General features: G+C 31.5%; 1 protein-coding gene and 1 pseudogene across 1 annotated transcript; both read right to left on the bottom strand.

Annotated features, from left to right (window-relative positions):
• Positions 1–326: 326 nt before the first annotated feature.
• Positions 327–5,266, bottom strand: LOC115967254 (O-fucosyltransferase 16-like). The gene is made up of 10 exons (XM_031086315.1): positions 4,877–5,266; positions 4,704–4,769; positions 4,530–4,620; positions 4,325–4,401; positions 3,575–3,663; positions 3,276–3,459; positions 2,559–2,740; positions 1,958–2,060; positions 1,531–1,862; positions 327–1,160 (listed from the first exon to the last, which is right to left on the bottom strand). The coding sequence occupies exons 1-10, from the start codon at positions 5,066–5,068 to the stop codon at positions 689–691; spliced, it is 1,788 nt and encodes a 595-aa protein (XP_030942175.1). The 5' UTR covers positions 5,069–5,266; the 3' UTR covers positions 327–688.
• A 10,812-nt stretch (positions 5,267–16,078) lies between these two features.
• Positions 16,079–18,113, bottom strand: LOC115967175 (annotated as a pseudogene).
• Positions 18,114–19,151: the final 1,038 nt, after the last annotated feature.

The raw sequence follows: 19,151 nt of genomic DNA, 5'->3' as shown, positions 1-19,151 counted from the left end.
AAAGAAATAAGTTAAGAGCAGCACATCCAATTTAAGTACTTTCAGAATCATATTTTTACAAGAATTGAAGCACACACTAAATAAAGTGAAGTCTCTTATCATCCTGGGTGTCCAGCCTCCTAAAACAAGACATGCTTTTATATGACATCACTTAAAAATTCTAAACCAAACTTTTTTGATATATACATATCCTTACAAAATTATGGAGAGAATGAAAGAGAATTAAAAAAAAAAATTTATATAGCTATTATAAAAATAAAAAGAACTAAAGGGAAAAACTTGAGCCTAAGTTTTAAAACCAATCTAAATCCCATTTTCCATTTCCCTTCCCTTCTATAATATAACTGCCCCGGCCTTACGGCAAGAATCCTCAAATAAAGCAAAACATTGTCCTTAGCCACATATCCTAGTTGTCAAATGTACAAGAAGTTCCTAAATCTAAATAGAGGAGCAGCTCATCCCCATGTGCAGCCATATAAAGAAACTGGAAACACTAATTTGCTCAACTGCCAATGGCTTCATGTACACAAATTGGTTTCTTATGAGAGGCCACTTAATCTGAAAAAGCTGCCCCATTGAAGCAGAACAGGGAAGAGGGAACAAAAGGATCCAAAGAATTTGAAGAAAAATTGGGTTATGTAAAGCATATAACTAATCTTAATGGGAAATGAATGCAGTCTTCTTTATTTTAGTCCGAAAATAACTCTTCGGCTAATTCTGGTAGCTCAGGTTTAAGTGAAATATTAGGATCTGATTCTGTTCCATTAGGGAACCCTTTCCCTTGAAGCGTATTTACATTCTCCATATAATCCATATCGGACCATTCTAGCTCATCCTCCATTGACTGCTCGTCTGTCACATCACCAGTATCTTTATTTGTGTTATCCTCCTTGCCACTTGTATTGCGATTATAAGTTTCATTTTGGGGAATCAAAACCACGTTGGCCTTTTTCCCGGACTTGTCACATATGCATGATAGAGGGTTCTCATGAAACTCACCCGTGCCAGGCTTCACCTCATTTGGCTCTCCCATGAAGCCAATCTGAAAAGTTCGAACTTTGGAGGCAAACTCTACCCATGTCATGTTATTTCGGTTCATGAACAACCGGTACAGCTTTTTAGCATTTGGACGGATTGTTGGTTTGTGCCCAAAGTATCTTCTGCATAGACAAGCATGTTTATGTTACTATGTATAACCAGGGAACAGATTTACCTTTCTCATCTGCAGTAGAGATAATAAAGGTGTACTTGGAAGCAACAAAAAGAATTGACATACTCCATGGACCACTAGATTGATCCTTATAAGAACAATTCAAATGTTCTGAAAGTTCAAAAGGTGAAGGCAATTTACAAACAAACTTCAACTATATAGTATATATATCTTCTCTGAACCCATAGAATGCCTTCCCTGGCAAAACCATGGCACTTCAATTGTTGCAAAAACCCACTTCAATTCTAAAGCCAATTTCATGTTCTAAAACTAAATGGCATGAACAGAACCAAAAGACAATAACTATATAATTAGCATACCTTCGCCCGGCTAACATTCTAGCCATATTGCCATTGTTATTGGTGACAAAAACATCACTTTCATCACAAACAATGAAGTCTAGTGCAGCCATACGAGAAGAAAATGATGAAAATGGAGCCAACTCCTCCTTGCTGGCTATAGTTTCTTTTGAATGAAAATTTGGGAAGAGTGCTTTGAGCGGTGCCAATGTCTCTTCACCTCCATATACTTCACCTGATGCCACATACAAGTGAACATCACTTCCAAAACCCAATGCTCTTAGCATAAGACCAACTTCCTCCGGAGTGAGTGGGCATCGTCCATGCCTTCGAACTTTGTCAGGGTTTCTTGTCTGCATATCATGCCAAAATAAACATCTCAATAATCAGACAGGCCTAATCCACTAAAGAGGTTGGATAACCCTTTCTAAGAATAAGTGAGTCTCACATGCAAAGTTTTCCACCTCTTCCGTATTTCACCAAGTTCAGTTCTTTCTTTTTCTCCCCCACCATAATCGCATCCAGAAAATGCAAGCATATCAGGTTCAAACCTAAAGCATGAAAAAGCAATTTGTATCAACAACTTTTTCCCCTGTACTTCTAAAACCTTTGAAATATAAAGAACTTGGGAAAGGCCTGTCTCTATCCATTGAAATATCATAACAAACACGCAGCATATACTCATCCAAAAGACCATATAAACAAACTACTCTTTTCTGAAAATATTGAGAAATTCACATTTATTCCTTGGGAATCATGTTCATATGAACTCAAACAATACAAATTCTATTTTTGGATTTGCTGCACTACACCTCTTGTTTTGCAAATAGTTACTACAGTTGGGTGGTTGTACACAGTTGGGTGCAGTGTGCTGCTGGTTGTTGTATTGGTGTTAGTATTCTATTTTTTCTAATGAAATGACTGATTCTTAAAAAAAAAAAAATAATAAGGGAGATTAAAAGAGTCAACTAACAGTCTAACATCATGAATGAAAGAAGCTTTGCAGACGAAATATATTCAAAGAATGGTTGGAAACTATCTGTACATACCTCAAATGCAGGGCAATGAAATGCTTGCCTTTCATCCTCATCCTCCCAACCAAATTTTTTCCCATTTCAACAATAGAATCGGTAAATGTTAAAGCATGGTAGTTAACTCTACATCTCAGCCTTTGTAATTGAGTACCCAACTTGTTTGAAAGCCTGTAATCAAACTTAGAGAGCCGAACAGCCTGCAGCATCAAAAGGGTAACCACAAAGTGTTAAATAATTATGGAATCAAATAACTGATTCAAGAATAAAAAATCATTTACAGGTGTGTACCTCAATTCTGAAAGTATCCGTCAAAACATGCTGAAATGTCTTTTCTTTTTTTTCTTTTTTTTTTATTTGAAGTAAAAATTGCTAAGCAAGAAATTAAAATAAATTATCTGAGAATGAAAGAAAGGTAAATCCAGAGAAATCAGTCAGACCCTTAAAAGCTGAATCCATGGAAGATACAATACTAGAAAGAGCATTCCTAAAGATTAGCCAATTAAGTAGGCATTTACCATGTACAGCAAACAAAACATACTGAGACAGGAAGAAATGTTATCTTCCATTGGAAGATTTTGATTCTGCTTCTTTTTTTTAATAACAATATCTATCGTTCTTGTTAAAGGAATCGAAATATCAAATATGAAAATTTTACAGCCTTAAACAATGTCCATGACATTCAATGAATTGATTATAAGATTCACTACTTTCCATAAAGAATTGAACACTTACATGCTTTTTTATAAGAACAGGCAGAACACGGCTCTGGTAGCATTTTGGATTACACTTCCTTGGAACACGCATGGTAAATGGACTCAAGACTTTCCCTCCGTTTGGCGGAATATCTTTAACAATTTTAACATCTTTTGAAAGAAAGGAGATAAATTGGTCCACATCAAAGATTTCAGCAAACTCACTGCAGCAAACACCAGATTAAATGAGTTTGACAGCCTATATATATTTTCTAATTTACTTACCAAACATTGGGCTTGAAACTAATTCTAATTCACTTATCAAACATTACAACAAACCTGGTATCCTTCCAAAAAGATTTCTGATCCAGTTGGGGAACAACAAGAGTAGCATTCAATATGTAAGCTGCAACAACAGCATCTGTTATCTGCAGCAAGTAAGGTAAAAATAAAAAACTAATTCAGCAAAATACCCATCAAAATCATGGCCCATTATATCTCTGGATTCATTCTTGAACACTGAAAACAATAACTATTCATTCAAAACCATGAATCTCAGAAAGTTACATGTAAACGGGGTTTCACTTAATTCACTTACCAACCCAGATAATATTTTTCATCATTTATTAAAAAAAAAAAAAGAAGTCAAAATTGGAAATTTAGAACCAGTCAAAAAACAAATCTAATTGACACAGTAAACACCGCCAACACAAAGATAAAGTACTACTACTGTACAACATGAATTGCACGGAAAAAACTTATCACAAACTAATACAAAACTCTTATCTTTGATGCATTTCTTAATATTTTAGCCGCAATGAGCTGCCCAAGTCAAGCCAAAGTCCACATTTAACAGCAGAAGAACCGCAAAAAATCAATTAAGTAAATGACAAAGCCTAATTTTTTAATCCTTTTGAATCTAATCACAGGATCCTACATGAAATTTCTCAATAATCACACCAAAGTTAGACTAATTCAAACCTAAAGCCTACATCGAAATCAAATTCGGCAACTGAATCTTATACTAATAAAAAATAAAAAATTAAATTAAAAAATTAAAAAAAAAAAAAAAAAAAAAAAAAAACTCACCCCTGTTCTTTGTTGATTCAAGCCTCCACTAGCATCAATCAACAAATACCGATTTGGAATCGTTTTCACATTAGCCCCTGCAGAATCAAAAACCCAGAAGAAAAAAGGCAGTCTTTAGAGTCCAAAAAATCAACAAGTAGTAGTCCGATATTGAACGAGTTGAAAATCCGATAAACTTGAAGAATCGGAGTTCCCGATACAGTACTTGCAAACTTATCGCTGGCATTACTGCAACCTCTATACAACTCGGAGAAACTCGTTCTCCACAAATCTCGGCCTAAGCTCCCTTCACTTGCCTACAAAAAACCGAATCCGATATAATAAAAAACCGAAACCGAATACCGAAAATTTGAAATACAACAGACTCTAATACCCGTACCGGTACGCTGAAAGCTGGAAAAGGATCCGAGTCCGAACCCGACCGGAGCTCCACCGCATTGTTAACCTGAGCTCACAAACACAGAAACACATAAATACACAAAAGTGAACGAAATGAAAAACCGAAACGACGTCGTTGATAGATAGAGAGAGAGAGAGAGAGAGGAACAGTACGGAGTGGAGAGGGAGAGAGAAAGCGGCGAAGAGGAGGAGGAAACAACCGGAGATGACGGAGAGGAGAGGGAAAAGGTGGCGGTGGAGACGCCGTTTACGACGGAAATGATACATGAGGCTGGCCAAAACGACGCCGTTATGGTGGTGGTGGCCGTTACTGCCGCTATTATTCAACCTCTTCTTCTTCTTCATGACTATTTCCGTATTGGTTTCTGTGTCTGTGAAAGACAGATGAATAGAGAGCGGAATTGTCTTTGTGTTTGTGTCTGTAGAAGAAGAAGACGAAGAACATTGAACAGTCTGATGATTGTGACTGTGAAGATGAAGCTCGTTTTGTATCTGTTGTTGTTCTTCTAGTTGTTGGTTTTCTTCTTCGCTCTGTGTCGCTGTCGTCAGCGTTTCCATATAAGCTTTACCCCACATCCAAACAAAATTCTTAGTATTAAAAAATTACTTTCCCATTTTTTTTTTTTTTTCAGAATTAGGATTTAAATTTACAAAAACCCTAATTCTCTTAATAAATAAAAAAGAATGGATTAATTTTTCAAATTTATTTTGACAACTACATTTGATAATAAGAGGATAAGAGAATCAGGATTTGAATTTAGAAAATCCTGATTCTCTTAATTTTTTTCTTTTTTAAAAGAATGGATTACACTGCTTAATTAAAATGAGTCCAAATTTTCTGTCTTACTTTTCCTACTTCACTTTATACTCCACCAATAAAAACTTGTCACATGTTCACCTAACTAATTAAATACTACCATTATTGACTTATTAATACTGTCATTATTAATTAATGGTAGTAATTAATTAATTAATTAGGTAAATATATGACAAGTTTTTATTGGTGGAGTATAGGATGGAACAAGAAAAATGGGATAGAAGATTTAGACTCAATTAAAATGTGCTATCAATTTTGTTTTTTTTTTTTTTTTCTTTATTTATTTGAAGATGGTGGGAAGCCAAATTGACCAAAAATAAATTTGGTAGCAAAAATATAATTTGAAAAGCTTCTATTTTAATTAAGAGGGAAAATATAGAAAATTAAGAATTTTTAAGAGTTAGAAATGAGAAGTTATGAAACTGATTTAGGATAAGATAAATGGTGTTTAAAAATCAGATAGATTTTCGTAAATGTAACTGAAAATAAGATGAGATTGGTTAGCAACAAATTCAACCGGGAATCAATGAACAGTGATTAGTAAAATCAAAGGGAATTGAGGAATGCTTCACTCACAAATTAATTTATAATATTTTAAAAAATATTTATATTACTTTTTTATCAGCAATTTATAAAATAAATTGTCTCACTAACAATATTAAAAGAAATTTATACTTTTAATTTTTTTAATAATAAAATTGTTACTAAATTTAAAAAAAAAGGTTTTACTAAATTGGTCTGGGACCCACTTAAGCTCAGAAATTATACTTTTTTTTAAAAATTATTTTATTACTATTCCCTTCATCCAATTTTATTTGTCTTGTTGAAAAGTCAAATTTTTTAAGGAAACATCATTTATTGTCTTGTCTACCTTTTAAAAATGTATAAGTTTCTAAAACTATTCTTAAATAAATTTATCAAAAAATTGAATTATTAATAAAATAAGGGTATAATAGGAACATTAGTAAATTAATAACTTTTATTTTTAGAAATAGAACAATATTTTAAGACATCCATATCTTGAGCACGTATTTTTTTTTTTTTTTTTCAGTTGGTGTTTTGCTTAGGTGTGATTACTCAGATCTGAGGTGTAATGTAGTATACTTGGATTGCGATTCAAATGCAACTTTGACCGTTGTTTACTTACTTGCTACGAGATGCAGATAGATTTGCCTTGAATTTTAGTTACTAAAATTGCTATCCATGAATTTAGAATATTCTTCACCTAAGTTAGAAAACTTATCACTATCTATTATGATTTTATCCCATAAATTAGGGATATTTTTCTCATCAATAGATTTCCACTCTTTGACTATTAGTTATGATCCACCTAAAATAGTAAAATTAACACAAACGAAACACAAGATTATGATAAGTACTTTTTTTTCTTTTTTGGGTTGTAAATAATTAGTACTTCTAGTCTTTAATTCTTTAAATAGGTCAATGTTTGAGTCTTTGACTTGAAATCAAGTGAAGTTAATTAGTAAAACTAAAAAAAAAAAAAAAAAAAAAAAAATGCACCCTGTCAAAAAAAAATTGCTAATTACTATTGTGGGTACCTAAGGCATGCTTGCAACGTCTTTGGCCGTCCTCGACATACTTTGCAACGTCCTTAGCATGCTTAGCAACGTCCTCGGCATGCTTAGCAACGTCCTTGGCCGACCTCAGCATGCTTTGCAACGTCCTAAGGGTCCCACATCGAAGAGAAATCCCCCCATTTTCTACCTTATAAGCTTTGAAGCGAAGAAGTAGTGTACCACTACTTCTTTAATTGCTAGGCATGCCGAGGACGTTGCAAAGCATGTCGAGGACGGCTAAGGACGTTGCAAGCATGCCTAGGACGTTGCCAAGCATGCCTTAGGTACCCACAACTATATTACTAATTTTCTATAGATTAAATTATATATATAAGATAAAAATAAAAACCCTTAAGTTATATCAAATTTTAGATGGAAATTGTGGGTTTCAATTAACTCAACTGGTAAAATCTTTAATGGTTAAATAAAATATCTAAAGTTCAATCTCCGCTACACCAAAAACTGATTGATGTCTAAATCTAATAATAAAGATCTATCATCAGAAGTGGACACTATAAATTAAAACCCTCTAAAAAAAAGATGAAAATTATAAATTAGAATAATGTTTAATTTTCCTAAGTAGTAAAATTAGAAGGAACTATTTTATCATTCTATGCTTTTAATGGACAACTACAAAATGTATAGGGTCCACAAAAATAGTAGTGTGGTAGTGGTAGATGATAGGTATTCTAGGTATGCTATCTCTTTCATTTTTTAAAAGGTATGCTATGTAATTCAATTAGGCTTTGGAGTCATTGACCTTTCGACTTGATTGTATTTCACTACTTCTTTCCTTTTTTTTTTTTTTTTTTCTCTTATTTGATACTAAACCTTGTGAGAACATTTTCCAATTAAGATCCTTGCCCTCTTTGTCTAAATAAAAATTGATAAATGATTATATACTTTGAACTAAGAGACTCTTAGAGCCTCGGCATCCTCATCTAAATAAACAACTATAGGATTTGGGATTGAATCCCTTTAGAGGAATACTACCTTTCTTTTTTTGAGTGTGAAAGCAAAATAGAGTAATATTTTTTTAAACAACATTTACATGGCAATAAAAAAAGAAAAAAAAACAAGGCTTCATTGCGAAAATATTTCTTGGCATTTGAATCAGTTACAAAATCACTAGGCTTTTTGGATATACACCACTTTTAGTTTCTTTAAAACCTTCTCACTTCTTCCCTTGTGTGTATATTAAAATACTTAGTATTCTAAAAAAAAAAATTACAAAATCACTTATTGTAGTTTCAATTCTTTTTTATAATTTTCTTTTATGAACGGAAAAGTAAAATGACCATCGACACAAATTAGTTTGTGAGTCTTTTTAATGGTCAAACAGTATTTGAATTAACTATTAATGAAAAATAAAGAAATCCCAGCAAAAAGAAAAAAGAAAAAAAAAAAAATTATAATTGACAGTTGAGACTGTATGAGTACATATACACAAACTCTTCCCAATCTTTATATTCCTTCCCGGCAAGATCTTTGTTGCTGTTTCGCTCTTCACGTGTGTCTCACGTGTTTAGGTGACCTTCCAGTTGCTTTAGTCTGACGAGACAGTCATGTCCCCCATCTCCTCCAAAAGCGCGTGCATTAAACGGCTCATCATAGAATGCCAAATCGCCGTCAAATGAATATTGAGACCGTTGCTACACGAGCTTAAAAGCGCGTGATAATGAAATTTCGAGTTTGCAGTAAATTCGTTGTCGTTTTAGGTTCACACTAATAACGCTTTACGATGTTATTTAGGGAGGTTTGGTGCCTGCTGTTTTGTCTCAAAGCGTCGTACTTTGACGTTTCCAACTCCTCTGTTTTTGGTTTTTGGCTTCAGCAATCAGCATCATATGTAAAAGTAAAACGCATCAAAAACCCTAAACCTTAAACCTTAATTATCACACTAATCAATGAATGGATTCTAACATTCGGTCGGCTTAGAATATGTATTGTAACTCCACCATTGAAATTACTGCTACAATTATATTTATGTCCATTACCTTTTGGAACGAATAAGTTGGATTCTGTAACACCATCAATATTTAAATAAACATTAACTATCATAGTTTTAATGTCATTTAAACTTATTAATAATGTAGCAACATCTACATTATGTTCTTTCATTATTTTTTTTTATATATAAAAGAATTGACAGGATTTTATGAATATTAAAGGATTTTTAATTTATAATATGATTTGAAATTACAAATTTACGATATATATTTTTCATGGATTTCTATTGGTGTATGAGGTTTCAAATTTGATCACAAGTCCTTTAGTTTAGAACAAAATCCTTAAACCCCCTTCAAAAAAAAAAAAAAAAGAACAAAATCCTTAAACCTTAATTATCACGCTAATTAATGGATTCTAATATTCGATTGGATTTGAATATTTTAAGTTTGTAACTCCACCATGAAATTACTACTACAATTACATTCATATCTATTACTTTTTGAAATGAATAGATTTGATTTTATAACGCCACCGATATTTAAATAAATATTAATTATCATGGTTTTAGTGTCATTTAAACTTATTAATAATGTGACGTCATCCAATCCACTCTTTTCTTTCATTATTCTTTTTTGTTTATGAAATGGGTTGATAGGATTTAATTTGCAAATTTTAAAGGATTTTACATTTATAATATTATTTGATTTAAGATATATGTTTCATGTTGTTTGCATCTCATTTTCAATTTCACACTGGATTTCTTTCGGTGTAGGAGTTTTCAAATTCGATCACAAGTCCTTTATCACTTCAGTATTATTAGAAAATAATACATTTTTTTTTTTAACCAAGAGAATCAAGCTTCTTAATTTATTCTTATTTTTTTGATAGGGGTTCTTAATTTTATTATGGAATAAAAAGACAAACAAGTTTTTGAACATAGGATTCAGATTAGACGATCAAGATGTAGGTGGGTGCACCAAACATTACCTGTAACAAGAATATTGAGAGTGTAAATCATGATTCCTTCTTAATAAAATATAATCTTGGTGTTAATCAGGTGATTAATAAGTTTTTTGAGAATGATTAATGAGTTGGTTAGCTGAATAGACATGCAACTGTATAAAATATTGTGCCTTGCACCTAACGATTTGGCTAGATTCTAAAGAACATGAAGAGTGGTTGAACAAAGAAGAAAATAAAACCATTTTCAAAGAAAAAGAGTGATGGTGATTACTGTTTACTAGTATTAGTTTGAGAAGACTATTCTCTATGATTGAAAATGAAAGAAAGCTGACTATGGAAAATGTTTTTTTTGGCTAATTGTTGATTTTGGAAAATTGTGTGAAGTGCTTTAAATTTCGTTTTGAAAGAGGAAGGAGAAGCTTGAAAAGTTCAATACTATATTTAATGGATGGTGGGCTCAATTTTTTTTTGGTGGGCTCAATTGGTCTTGCATGGACAGCGTGGTTACCTTAAGCAAACACCATTTTAATCTTTTAATAAAAAGATCCAATTCTAATTTGCATAAATTAATTAATAAATGATTATCTAGTTGTTAAGCAAAAAAGCACAGCAAACGTTATCTAGGTGAGGAGGGAATTGGGAAAGGAAGGCCTAATTATCTAGTTGTTAAGCAAAAGAGCACAGCAAACGTTATCTGGGTGAGGAGGGAATTGGGAAAGGAAGGCCTAAGGAAAGCATATTTGGACCTCTAATTAATTTAGAGAAGGTGTATGTTATATTTGTTAGGAAAAAAATTAACGAATTTGTTAATGAGTCATTTTAAGCAATTTTTTATGTGAAAAAAAAAGTAATTAATGTTTTGATATTTTTTTCAATTTTTCATAAAAGTTTTATAAAAACTCTCCTAAAATAATTTATTAACAATTACTTTAAAGACACTTGTTAATATGACCATTTTTTTTAGAGAGTTCCAACCTATGGCTCCTAATGATGGCTCTTTATCATTAGACCAAGACACCGATCGGTTTTCGGTGTAGGCGGGGATTGAATCTCAGATCTCTTATTCAACTATCAGAGACTTTACCAGTTAAGCTAACTGGAACCCACAACATGACCCTGTTTGTTATACATAACATGTTTATCACACAATATATGAATCGTAATGAGTTTTAATTAGCTTAACTGGTAAACTTTTCTTGTTAAATAAAATATCTAGAGTTCAAGTCACCACCTATGCTAAAAACTTACTGATGTCTTATTTTAATGATAATAAGCAATCATTATGGAGAGATTGAAATTCTTATTTTTTCTGTTCCATACAATGTATATGTTGGATGAGATAATTATTGGAATAATTTGTGAGTTGCTTATATGACTACTAATTGACCAGAGTGCCCCACAAAAGGCTTATTTTCATGTTTAAGTTTTCACTCAATGATGCTTTAAAAATTCTTAAAGGACCTCATGGGTGGGGTTGCAACTTCATAAGTTGACATAGAGAATCATGGTTGCATCACTAAAACATGGAGTTCTTCTGTTCCATATTTTTTTTCTCTTTTTGGTTTCCCTTATAAGGGATTGATGTTCACCATTTTAAACGAAACAACCATGTTGATGTGGTTTTGATGGGATTATTGTGGTTTTAACTTTTAAAGGGATATTGCTATTATTTTAGTGATGGTTATCATGATTCCTCAATTATCTTATGTTGCAAGCCTTTGGGGTTTCAATCATTTCTATCCCATCAAATTTGTTAGGCCATTTCTTTCAATCAATTTTACATATTTGTAGCAAAAGACATCCACCATCCTATAGAGTACAGATTTCCAAGAACTTCATTTTAGGTCAAAATCATTGACTTTGATTCTTCATCCATGAAAAGTGAATTCTTAACTATCAACCACCAAGACTAAAACAAAATTAATTTTCCCATTCCTGTTCATGCTCTTTGTAAGCCAAATGGCTCATATCATCCTTATTTTCAACTATCAAAGCACAAAAGCTAATCATTTTTTGTCTTTCAATTTCATTCTTGTTACTTTCAATCTCTCTCTCCCTCTAGGGAAATGAAAAGTTCCATAATTTGTCAACATTCCTTGGTAATGAATTATTTGGATCATTTTGGATTTATCAATAAACAGTTGAACTTCTTGAATCTTGATGGGTCAACTATTGAATTTCCGAAGTAACTTTTGTTAGTTGCAAAGGCTAAAAGTAACTATAGTATTTATTTTCCACTTGAGCATTATTCATTTTATTCCCTTGAAAGAAACAAGTTTGAGTTATTTATACCCTAAACATTTTTTTTGACAAATAATTAATGTCTAGGTACTATATATATATATATATATATATATCTATATTAGTATTATTTTACGTGCCTTGTGGCTAAGGAATCTTTTCTTTTTCCCCTTGGTCCAATGATGCTGACCCCTTTCCCAAATTTACTTTCTTTCAGAAGTTAGATCTTGAACTTTCCCATTCTAAACACATAAATTCAGAATCCATAAATGAGTAAAATAGACCAAACAAGGGTGTTGTTTTCTAGTGCCTCATGCTAGTTTCTTAACATCATTTTAGTGTTTACATAACAACATTTAAATCATTTTCAATGAGTTGTTTTGGCTATTTTAATTTCAATTTGGAAAATGCTAAAGTCATAAACTATTTTACAAACTTATGATGTGATGAATGGTTATTGGCAAGTAAAAAATTATATTAGTAGTGAATCCAGTTGAGAATCAATAATAATTTACCATATTAATAATTTGTAAAAACATTATAAAATAGTTTATGCCTATAACATTAATCAATAAATTTTTGTTAACATTGACATTCTAACTCTGCCTAGTCTTAGTACGATTCTTGATGATAATAACAAGTTATGAAAAAAAGAAGCTATGAAAGTATTTATGTCCTTATTTTAGTATTTGTTTGAGAACAGTTTATTTACTTGAAGTTGAATTTTTTGTTGTTGAAAGTACTGTAGATAAAGTTAAACGGTAACTGAAAATGTACGATGAAACTCATAAATAGTACAAAAAATGTAATAAGACCTACAAATAATAGCAAAAATAAACTGAATAGTAAAAAAAAGCTAGCTTTTTTAGCAATCCTAAACACATACTTAGCAGTATTAAGGGTTAAATTATATTTGCTGAATTGCATGTTACCGTATGAGTCTATAAGACTATAAGTACGGCCTTATTCACGAGGTCATGTTTAATTAGTAACTAGTCGCTAACCCGTGCGATGCACGAGATAGTTAAATAAAATTTATACACATTTACTTTTATTGGTACAATTATTTGAAAATAATTCTAACTAATACCCAAATGTAAGAGACACATTGACTTACTATTTAAAGTAGCCTTCTGAAGAATTTACACATATTGTGTAACTGAGCCTTAATTTCTCATCAACAATAAATACATGGAAATTCAAAACAAGGAAAGAAAATAAAAATTACAACAATTAATTCAATTATCTTTCATGCTATACTTTGTAATTGTACGAAATTAAGTCAACTCAATTTAAGTAGTTGTAATAAAATTGGCTTCTACTATTCTTTATTCTATAGAGATATGAATATATTGAATTTCTCAAACAATTACCGGTATTGCAATAAAATGATTTATTATTGAAAATAAGAAACAAAGAAAATTTGTCTATAGCTTAAGAAACACAATATACTAAAATTAAAGAGATAAAATTTTCGGAGGACAAAATATTATAGATAATTTTAGAAACAGATTATACACTTAAAAGGGTTAGTAATTTATAGCACTTACCCCCCTACTATTAGTATACAGACACCAAGTGTGGTTGTCGTAACCCTTTGAAAGAACTTTCCCCAATTGGACCCTATCAAAAAAAAAAAAAAAAAAAAAACACCCAATTAACAAAATTGATCCAAAATGGTCTAAAAAGCACATAAAATCAATTCAAAAAACAAAAATATGAGACAAAGTAATTACTTTCCGCTGCCAATGAAATCGTCTTTTGTATTGCTGTTCCAAACTGCAACACTTATCTCTCTAAGACCTTCAATTAACGAAAACACAAACTTTTTTTGGAATACCGGAGTATTATGACCATCTATACACACACACACAAAACAAAATCAACATAACTCACTATAACTCTATAGAAGTCTCAAAAATATAAAGAGAAATTAAAGGGGTTGAATTTGATAATTACGTTTAGAGAGAGAGAGTTTGCAGAAATTGTGGCTTTATATTTCTTAACTTGAGAGAAGGGTAAGGTTGCTAAGATTTTGAGGTGTTATAATATTTTTATTTTTTAAATATTGTACTGACGTGGAAAATTGTGGTGCTAGCAGAGGTTTCAGTTTTATATATATATATATATATATAGATTAATAATTAATTATGATATTCTCACTAGGCCAATAATTTTTTTTTTCTTTAATCTTCTCGTAAGAAACAAGTGTGAGTTCCTTTCTAAAAAAATGATTTGTTGTCTTGGAGACCCTGTTGAACACAATTTTTTTATGGCTTCTAGTTCAAATGTTGCCTTTAAAAGGGCTGATTTGTTTCAATTGTTTTTCATAGATTTGTTCAAATTGTTTAGTATTGGCCTGTGGTGCTATGAGTTTGAGTATGTGGTAACAATAATATTAACCCTCAGACATGAGAAAAATAAAATAAAATAAAAGGTAAGGTAAGCTGACTTCGGATCCAAGTTATATTGTTTATAATTCTCAAAAAAGAAAAGTTATATTGTTTATAATTAATCCCTCTTTCATTAATAGTAATTAATATTATTAGCGTAAAACCTAATTAATTATAGGACAGATGGCTAATTTGAAAAATTAAGTACTAGTAACCACATGGGTATGTCACGTGAAATTAAAAAAAAAAATTATAATAATGAGCTAAGCCAACCAGTCCTAGCCCAGATTATTAGTTCTTGATAGAGTTTCTATTCAACATTTCAGATTGAGAATGAGTCAGGCTCTCAGTTATCTCAGTGTATCTTATAGCATAGGGTTATTGTAAAATTGTAATTGATTTTATATTAAACATTATATCAATACCACACCATATCACAATTTTTTTAATTTTCAACTCCAACAATGTCTGTGATTTAAATTTAGACAATAGTATGTTGGACCAAGGTATGTTGAAGCTTAAAAAAAACAGCCCAAATTGAAAGCCCATTGGGTTAAACTGATAATTTGCACACTTGTTCAATGAAAACTGTATGTGTTGTGTGCCATTCTATTGCTTGCGGCAGTTTAGAGTAATTGTTGCACTTAGCAAAAAGGTTAAGGCAACGATTGGGGCTCTTGAGACGAAAGCAAAAGCTTTTGAAGCCCGCTTTGAATTTGCTAAAGATATGAGTATTCATGATTTTATTATTGAAGGTGACTCTCTCATTATCTCCAAGGCCTTAAGTGATATAATTATTTATGGGATACTGTCATCTGCATCATTTTAGTAGAGTTCATTTTTTTCATGTATGTAGACAAAGCAATCATTTTGTTTATTTGTTAGCTAAATATGCTTAAGGCATTATTGATTTTTCTGTTAGGATTGAAGAGAATCATTATTTTTTTTAAGAACAAACTCTTCACCATAATGTAACCATCACTTTTCATTCTGAATAAAGTTTGAGCTATTCCCATTAAAAAAAAAAAAAAAAAAAAATCTCTTTGAGCGTGTTAACAATAGCATAGTCTTTTTTTTTTTCCTTATTATATTTGTAATTAGAAGAAATGTGGCTTTAAAAAAATGATATTAAGTTGGCAATGAAACTAAATTTGACATTTTAACATAAAACAAATATATCCTTATTAAAGAAAGAAGAAAAAAAAAAAAAACAGATAAATCCTTATTATCAAGAAGTTAAATGTAAACTCACAAATGTTATAGTCAAACAACAAAGAATACTAAAGAGAAGTACAAATTGGGTAACAAAATCCAACAAGCTAGATCTAGTACATAGGTAAGGACCACATAAATGTGTAACTATAATTTATACTACATAAGAAGCATAACTAATTTAAGAAGTGGCACCAGGGACTCAAAATGAAGAATATAAGGTGTTTGCAACATCAATGACAAAGCAATATTTAGTGTCACCCTTGGCAAGTCTTTCCATGGCAGTGTTCACATAATTCATAGGAATAACTTCAATATCTACTATAATATTCTGCTTTGCTGCAAAATCAACCATCTCCTGAGTCTCTTTCATTCCCCTTGCAGTACTACCACCAATAAGCTTCCTTCCTGTTTAACCATGTACAATTAGAAAAACAAGGAACCACTATAACTCGGAAAAAAAAATGATCATCTTCATTTGAAATAGACCCTTACCCATCATTAAAGGAATATATGGTATTTCAGGAGCCTCTGTTGAAGCACCAACTGCAATCAATTTTTCATTGGTCTTCAACAAATTAATCAATGGAAGTAGAGTGTGAGGGCCTGAAACTATGTTGATGATTCCGTCCATTGTGCCCATGGCAACCTAAAAAAAAGGATATAAGGTCGAATCTCGCTTACACAAAAAAGAAATTCATAGTATCTTGATTTTCTAATAAAGTGAAATCATCTCATATTTATATAAAAATAAAATGAAAATTCGAACAACACATTTATACAATTGCAATTGGTCCAATCATTATGGTCCAAAAATGCGATACGGTATCTCATGTTTCTGATACATGAAATGAGCCTCTCATAACAAGTGGATCTCATACACTTATGGGGCTTACATATTGCAAGAGAGCCCGATGCATTTATCTGAAGCAGTTGATAATCATTCCAAAAACACAATGTGAAATACAACCATGCCCTATGCTTTGCTTGAAGCTCATTTTTTTGATGTGTGTTGTATGCTGATTTGGATATCAATAGCATATCTTTGAGTGAGATATCTTGTATTAGTTCAAAATAAGAGAAATTAGCTCTTAGTTACCTACAATTGCTCTTGGTCATGACTAACAAAAGATGAATCCACCCCAAGCCGTTCCACTGCTTCATTTTTCTTGCTTGGAGAGGTGCTTATTACTGTGACCTTCATTCCTAGAGCTTTGGCAAACTTCACAGCCACACGACCCAATCCACCAAGCCCAACCACACCCAAATGTTGACCAGGCTTACAGAGTCCATAGTACATCATGGGACTATACACAGTAATCCCAGCACACAAAAGTGGAGCAGCACCATGTAAAGGCAAACTATTTGGAATTAACACTGCAAAATGCTCATCTATGACTATGTTTTCAGAATATCCACCGAAGGTTTTTAAGATCCAAATCATTTCGGGGCAATAAACTTCCAAGTCCTGTTTGCAGTTTTCACATGAGCCAGATGAGCCCACCATATTGCCCACTCCAGCTTTATCTCCAATTTTGAATTTTGTAACATTATGCCCAACCTTTGTCACCTCACCCACAATCTCGTGCCTATAAAAAAAACGAAAAAAAACAAAAACATTTGGGTGAGGAAAATTTTATGGAGTTGGTATGAACTATGAATCTTTGCAATCATTAATTTAATCGACTGACCTATTACTGTCTTGGTGGTTTGGTCTCTATGGTAGGATCATTACGTAGCTCTTTTATTTTTTTTTTAATTACATGACCCGTAAAGTAATTAAATTCAAACCAATTTCTTACTTATTGAAATATTCTCCAAACACAGTCTATATTTCTTGTAGCTTAACTATTTAATAAGTCATTTAGTCCGAGTTCCAAATCTTATAATTAAATGCAATTTCTTAAAAATTGTAGTCGTAAAAATTTTGAACTTTGAGTATTACTTTTAGGGCATACTTGAGAGTTGAAACAAGAATCTAGACCCCTTTTTTGAATCCTTCTTATTTTTACTTCGTATTTATCAGAAAGGGAATTATAAGCCAATACCCACACTAGCTTAGGCTTGCAATCCCTCGTAAGCTTACAAAGTTTTAGCTTCATCTAACCATGAGATGGATTGATCATTGATGTTCTTTTAGGCAAATAGTAAAGTGCAATTCTATATCTCATTTTTGCTGTGAAATGGGCTCTTTTAGCTTTCCTAGATTGATTATCGCTTGCCAACTTGAATTCCATTACAGATTATGGAACCCACATACTATAAGATAAATGATGTATATATGTGATACATAATATAATTTTCAATAAGATAAGCCTTTTATATATATATATATATATAAATATAAATAGAAAAGGAGCTTTGTTGGGTCGAATTTTTTTGTAGTAATATATATATATATATATTATTTATTAAAATTAAAAATTTTAATAGTTTGGACTCCCAAAAAAATATGTATTTCCCCCTCCCCATGAAAAAAAAAAATTAAAAAAAAAAATCTTTTAAGGAACTTAAAGAAAATTTTCGTTTTTAAAAAATTTAGTATCTCGTGAAAACTAATAAGGTTACATGTACATTATAAAAATTGTATAAAATCCCCCACTCAAATTCATTATTTTCGTAAGAAAGTAAATGACTAATCTTTAGTAGTTCCAATACAGTTATATTTAAGGTAATGGCTAAAAAATAAATTCATTGTCAAATCTAAAATATAACACTATTTGAAAAGAGTAATAAAATATTATATGAGTTTTAGGTTTTGTCAACCCAGTTTCAACAATGTACTTTTTGAACTATGTATCCATAAGCCTAGTTTTCATAACTTTCTATACTACTCAAACAGTTTTCTTCAATTTATTGCTATTTTCTTCTTATTTTCTTGTGTTAAATTTGTTGATTTTTGAGATAGGAAAGAGTGCACAGTTTTATAAGAAGTCAATTGAAAAGAAAATCAAGTTAATGATTTAATTCTATATAGATAATGCATATCCATGATGCAACGTGGGTTCTTTCAGTATCTCCTTTTTATAAGATTAATGTCGATGGAGTTACTTTAATTTCTCAACTCAAAAGGAAGTGTAACTATTGCACTTAGCAAAAAGATTAGGACACCGATTGGGGCTCCTGAGTCCTGAGACGAAAGTAAAAGTTTTTGAAGCCCGCTTTCAATTTGCTAAACATAAGTATTCGTGATTTTATTATTGAAGGTGACTCTCTCATTATCTCCAAGGCCTTAAGTGACCTTTCCCCTCTCCCACTTCAGTTGTCCCAATTAT

The sequence above is a fragment of the Quercus lobata genome, chromosome 11 (assembly GCF_001633185.2).
Source record: "Quercus lobata isolate SW786 chromosome 11, ValleyOak3.0 Primary Assembly, whole genome shotgun sequence".
Taxonomy (NCBI): Eukaryota; Viridiplantae; Streptophyta; class Magnoliopsida; order Fagales; family Fagaceae; genus Quercus; species Quercus lobata.
This window is presented reverse-complemented; position numbering and strand designations above follow the sequence as displayed.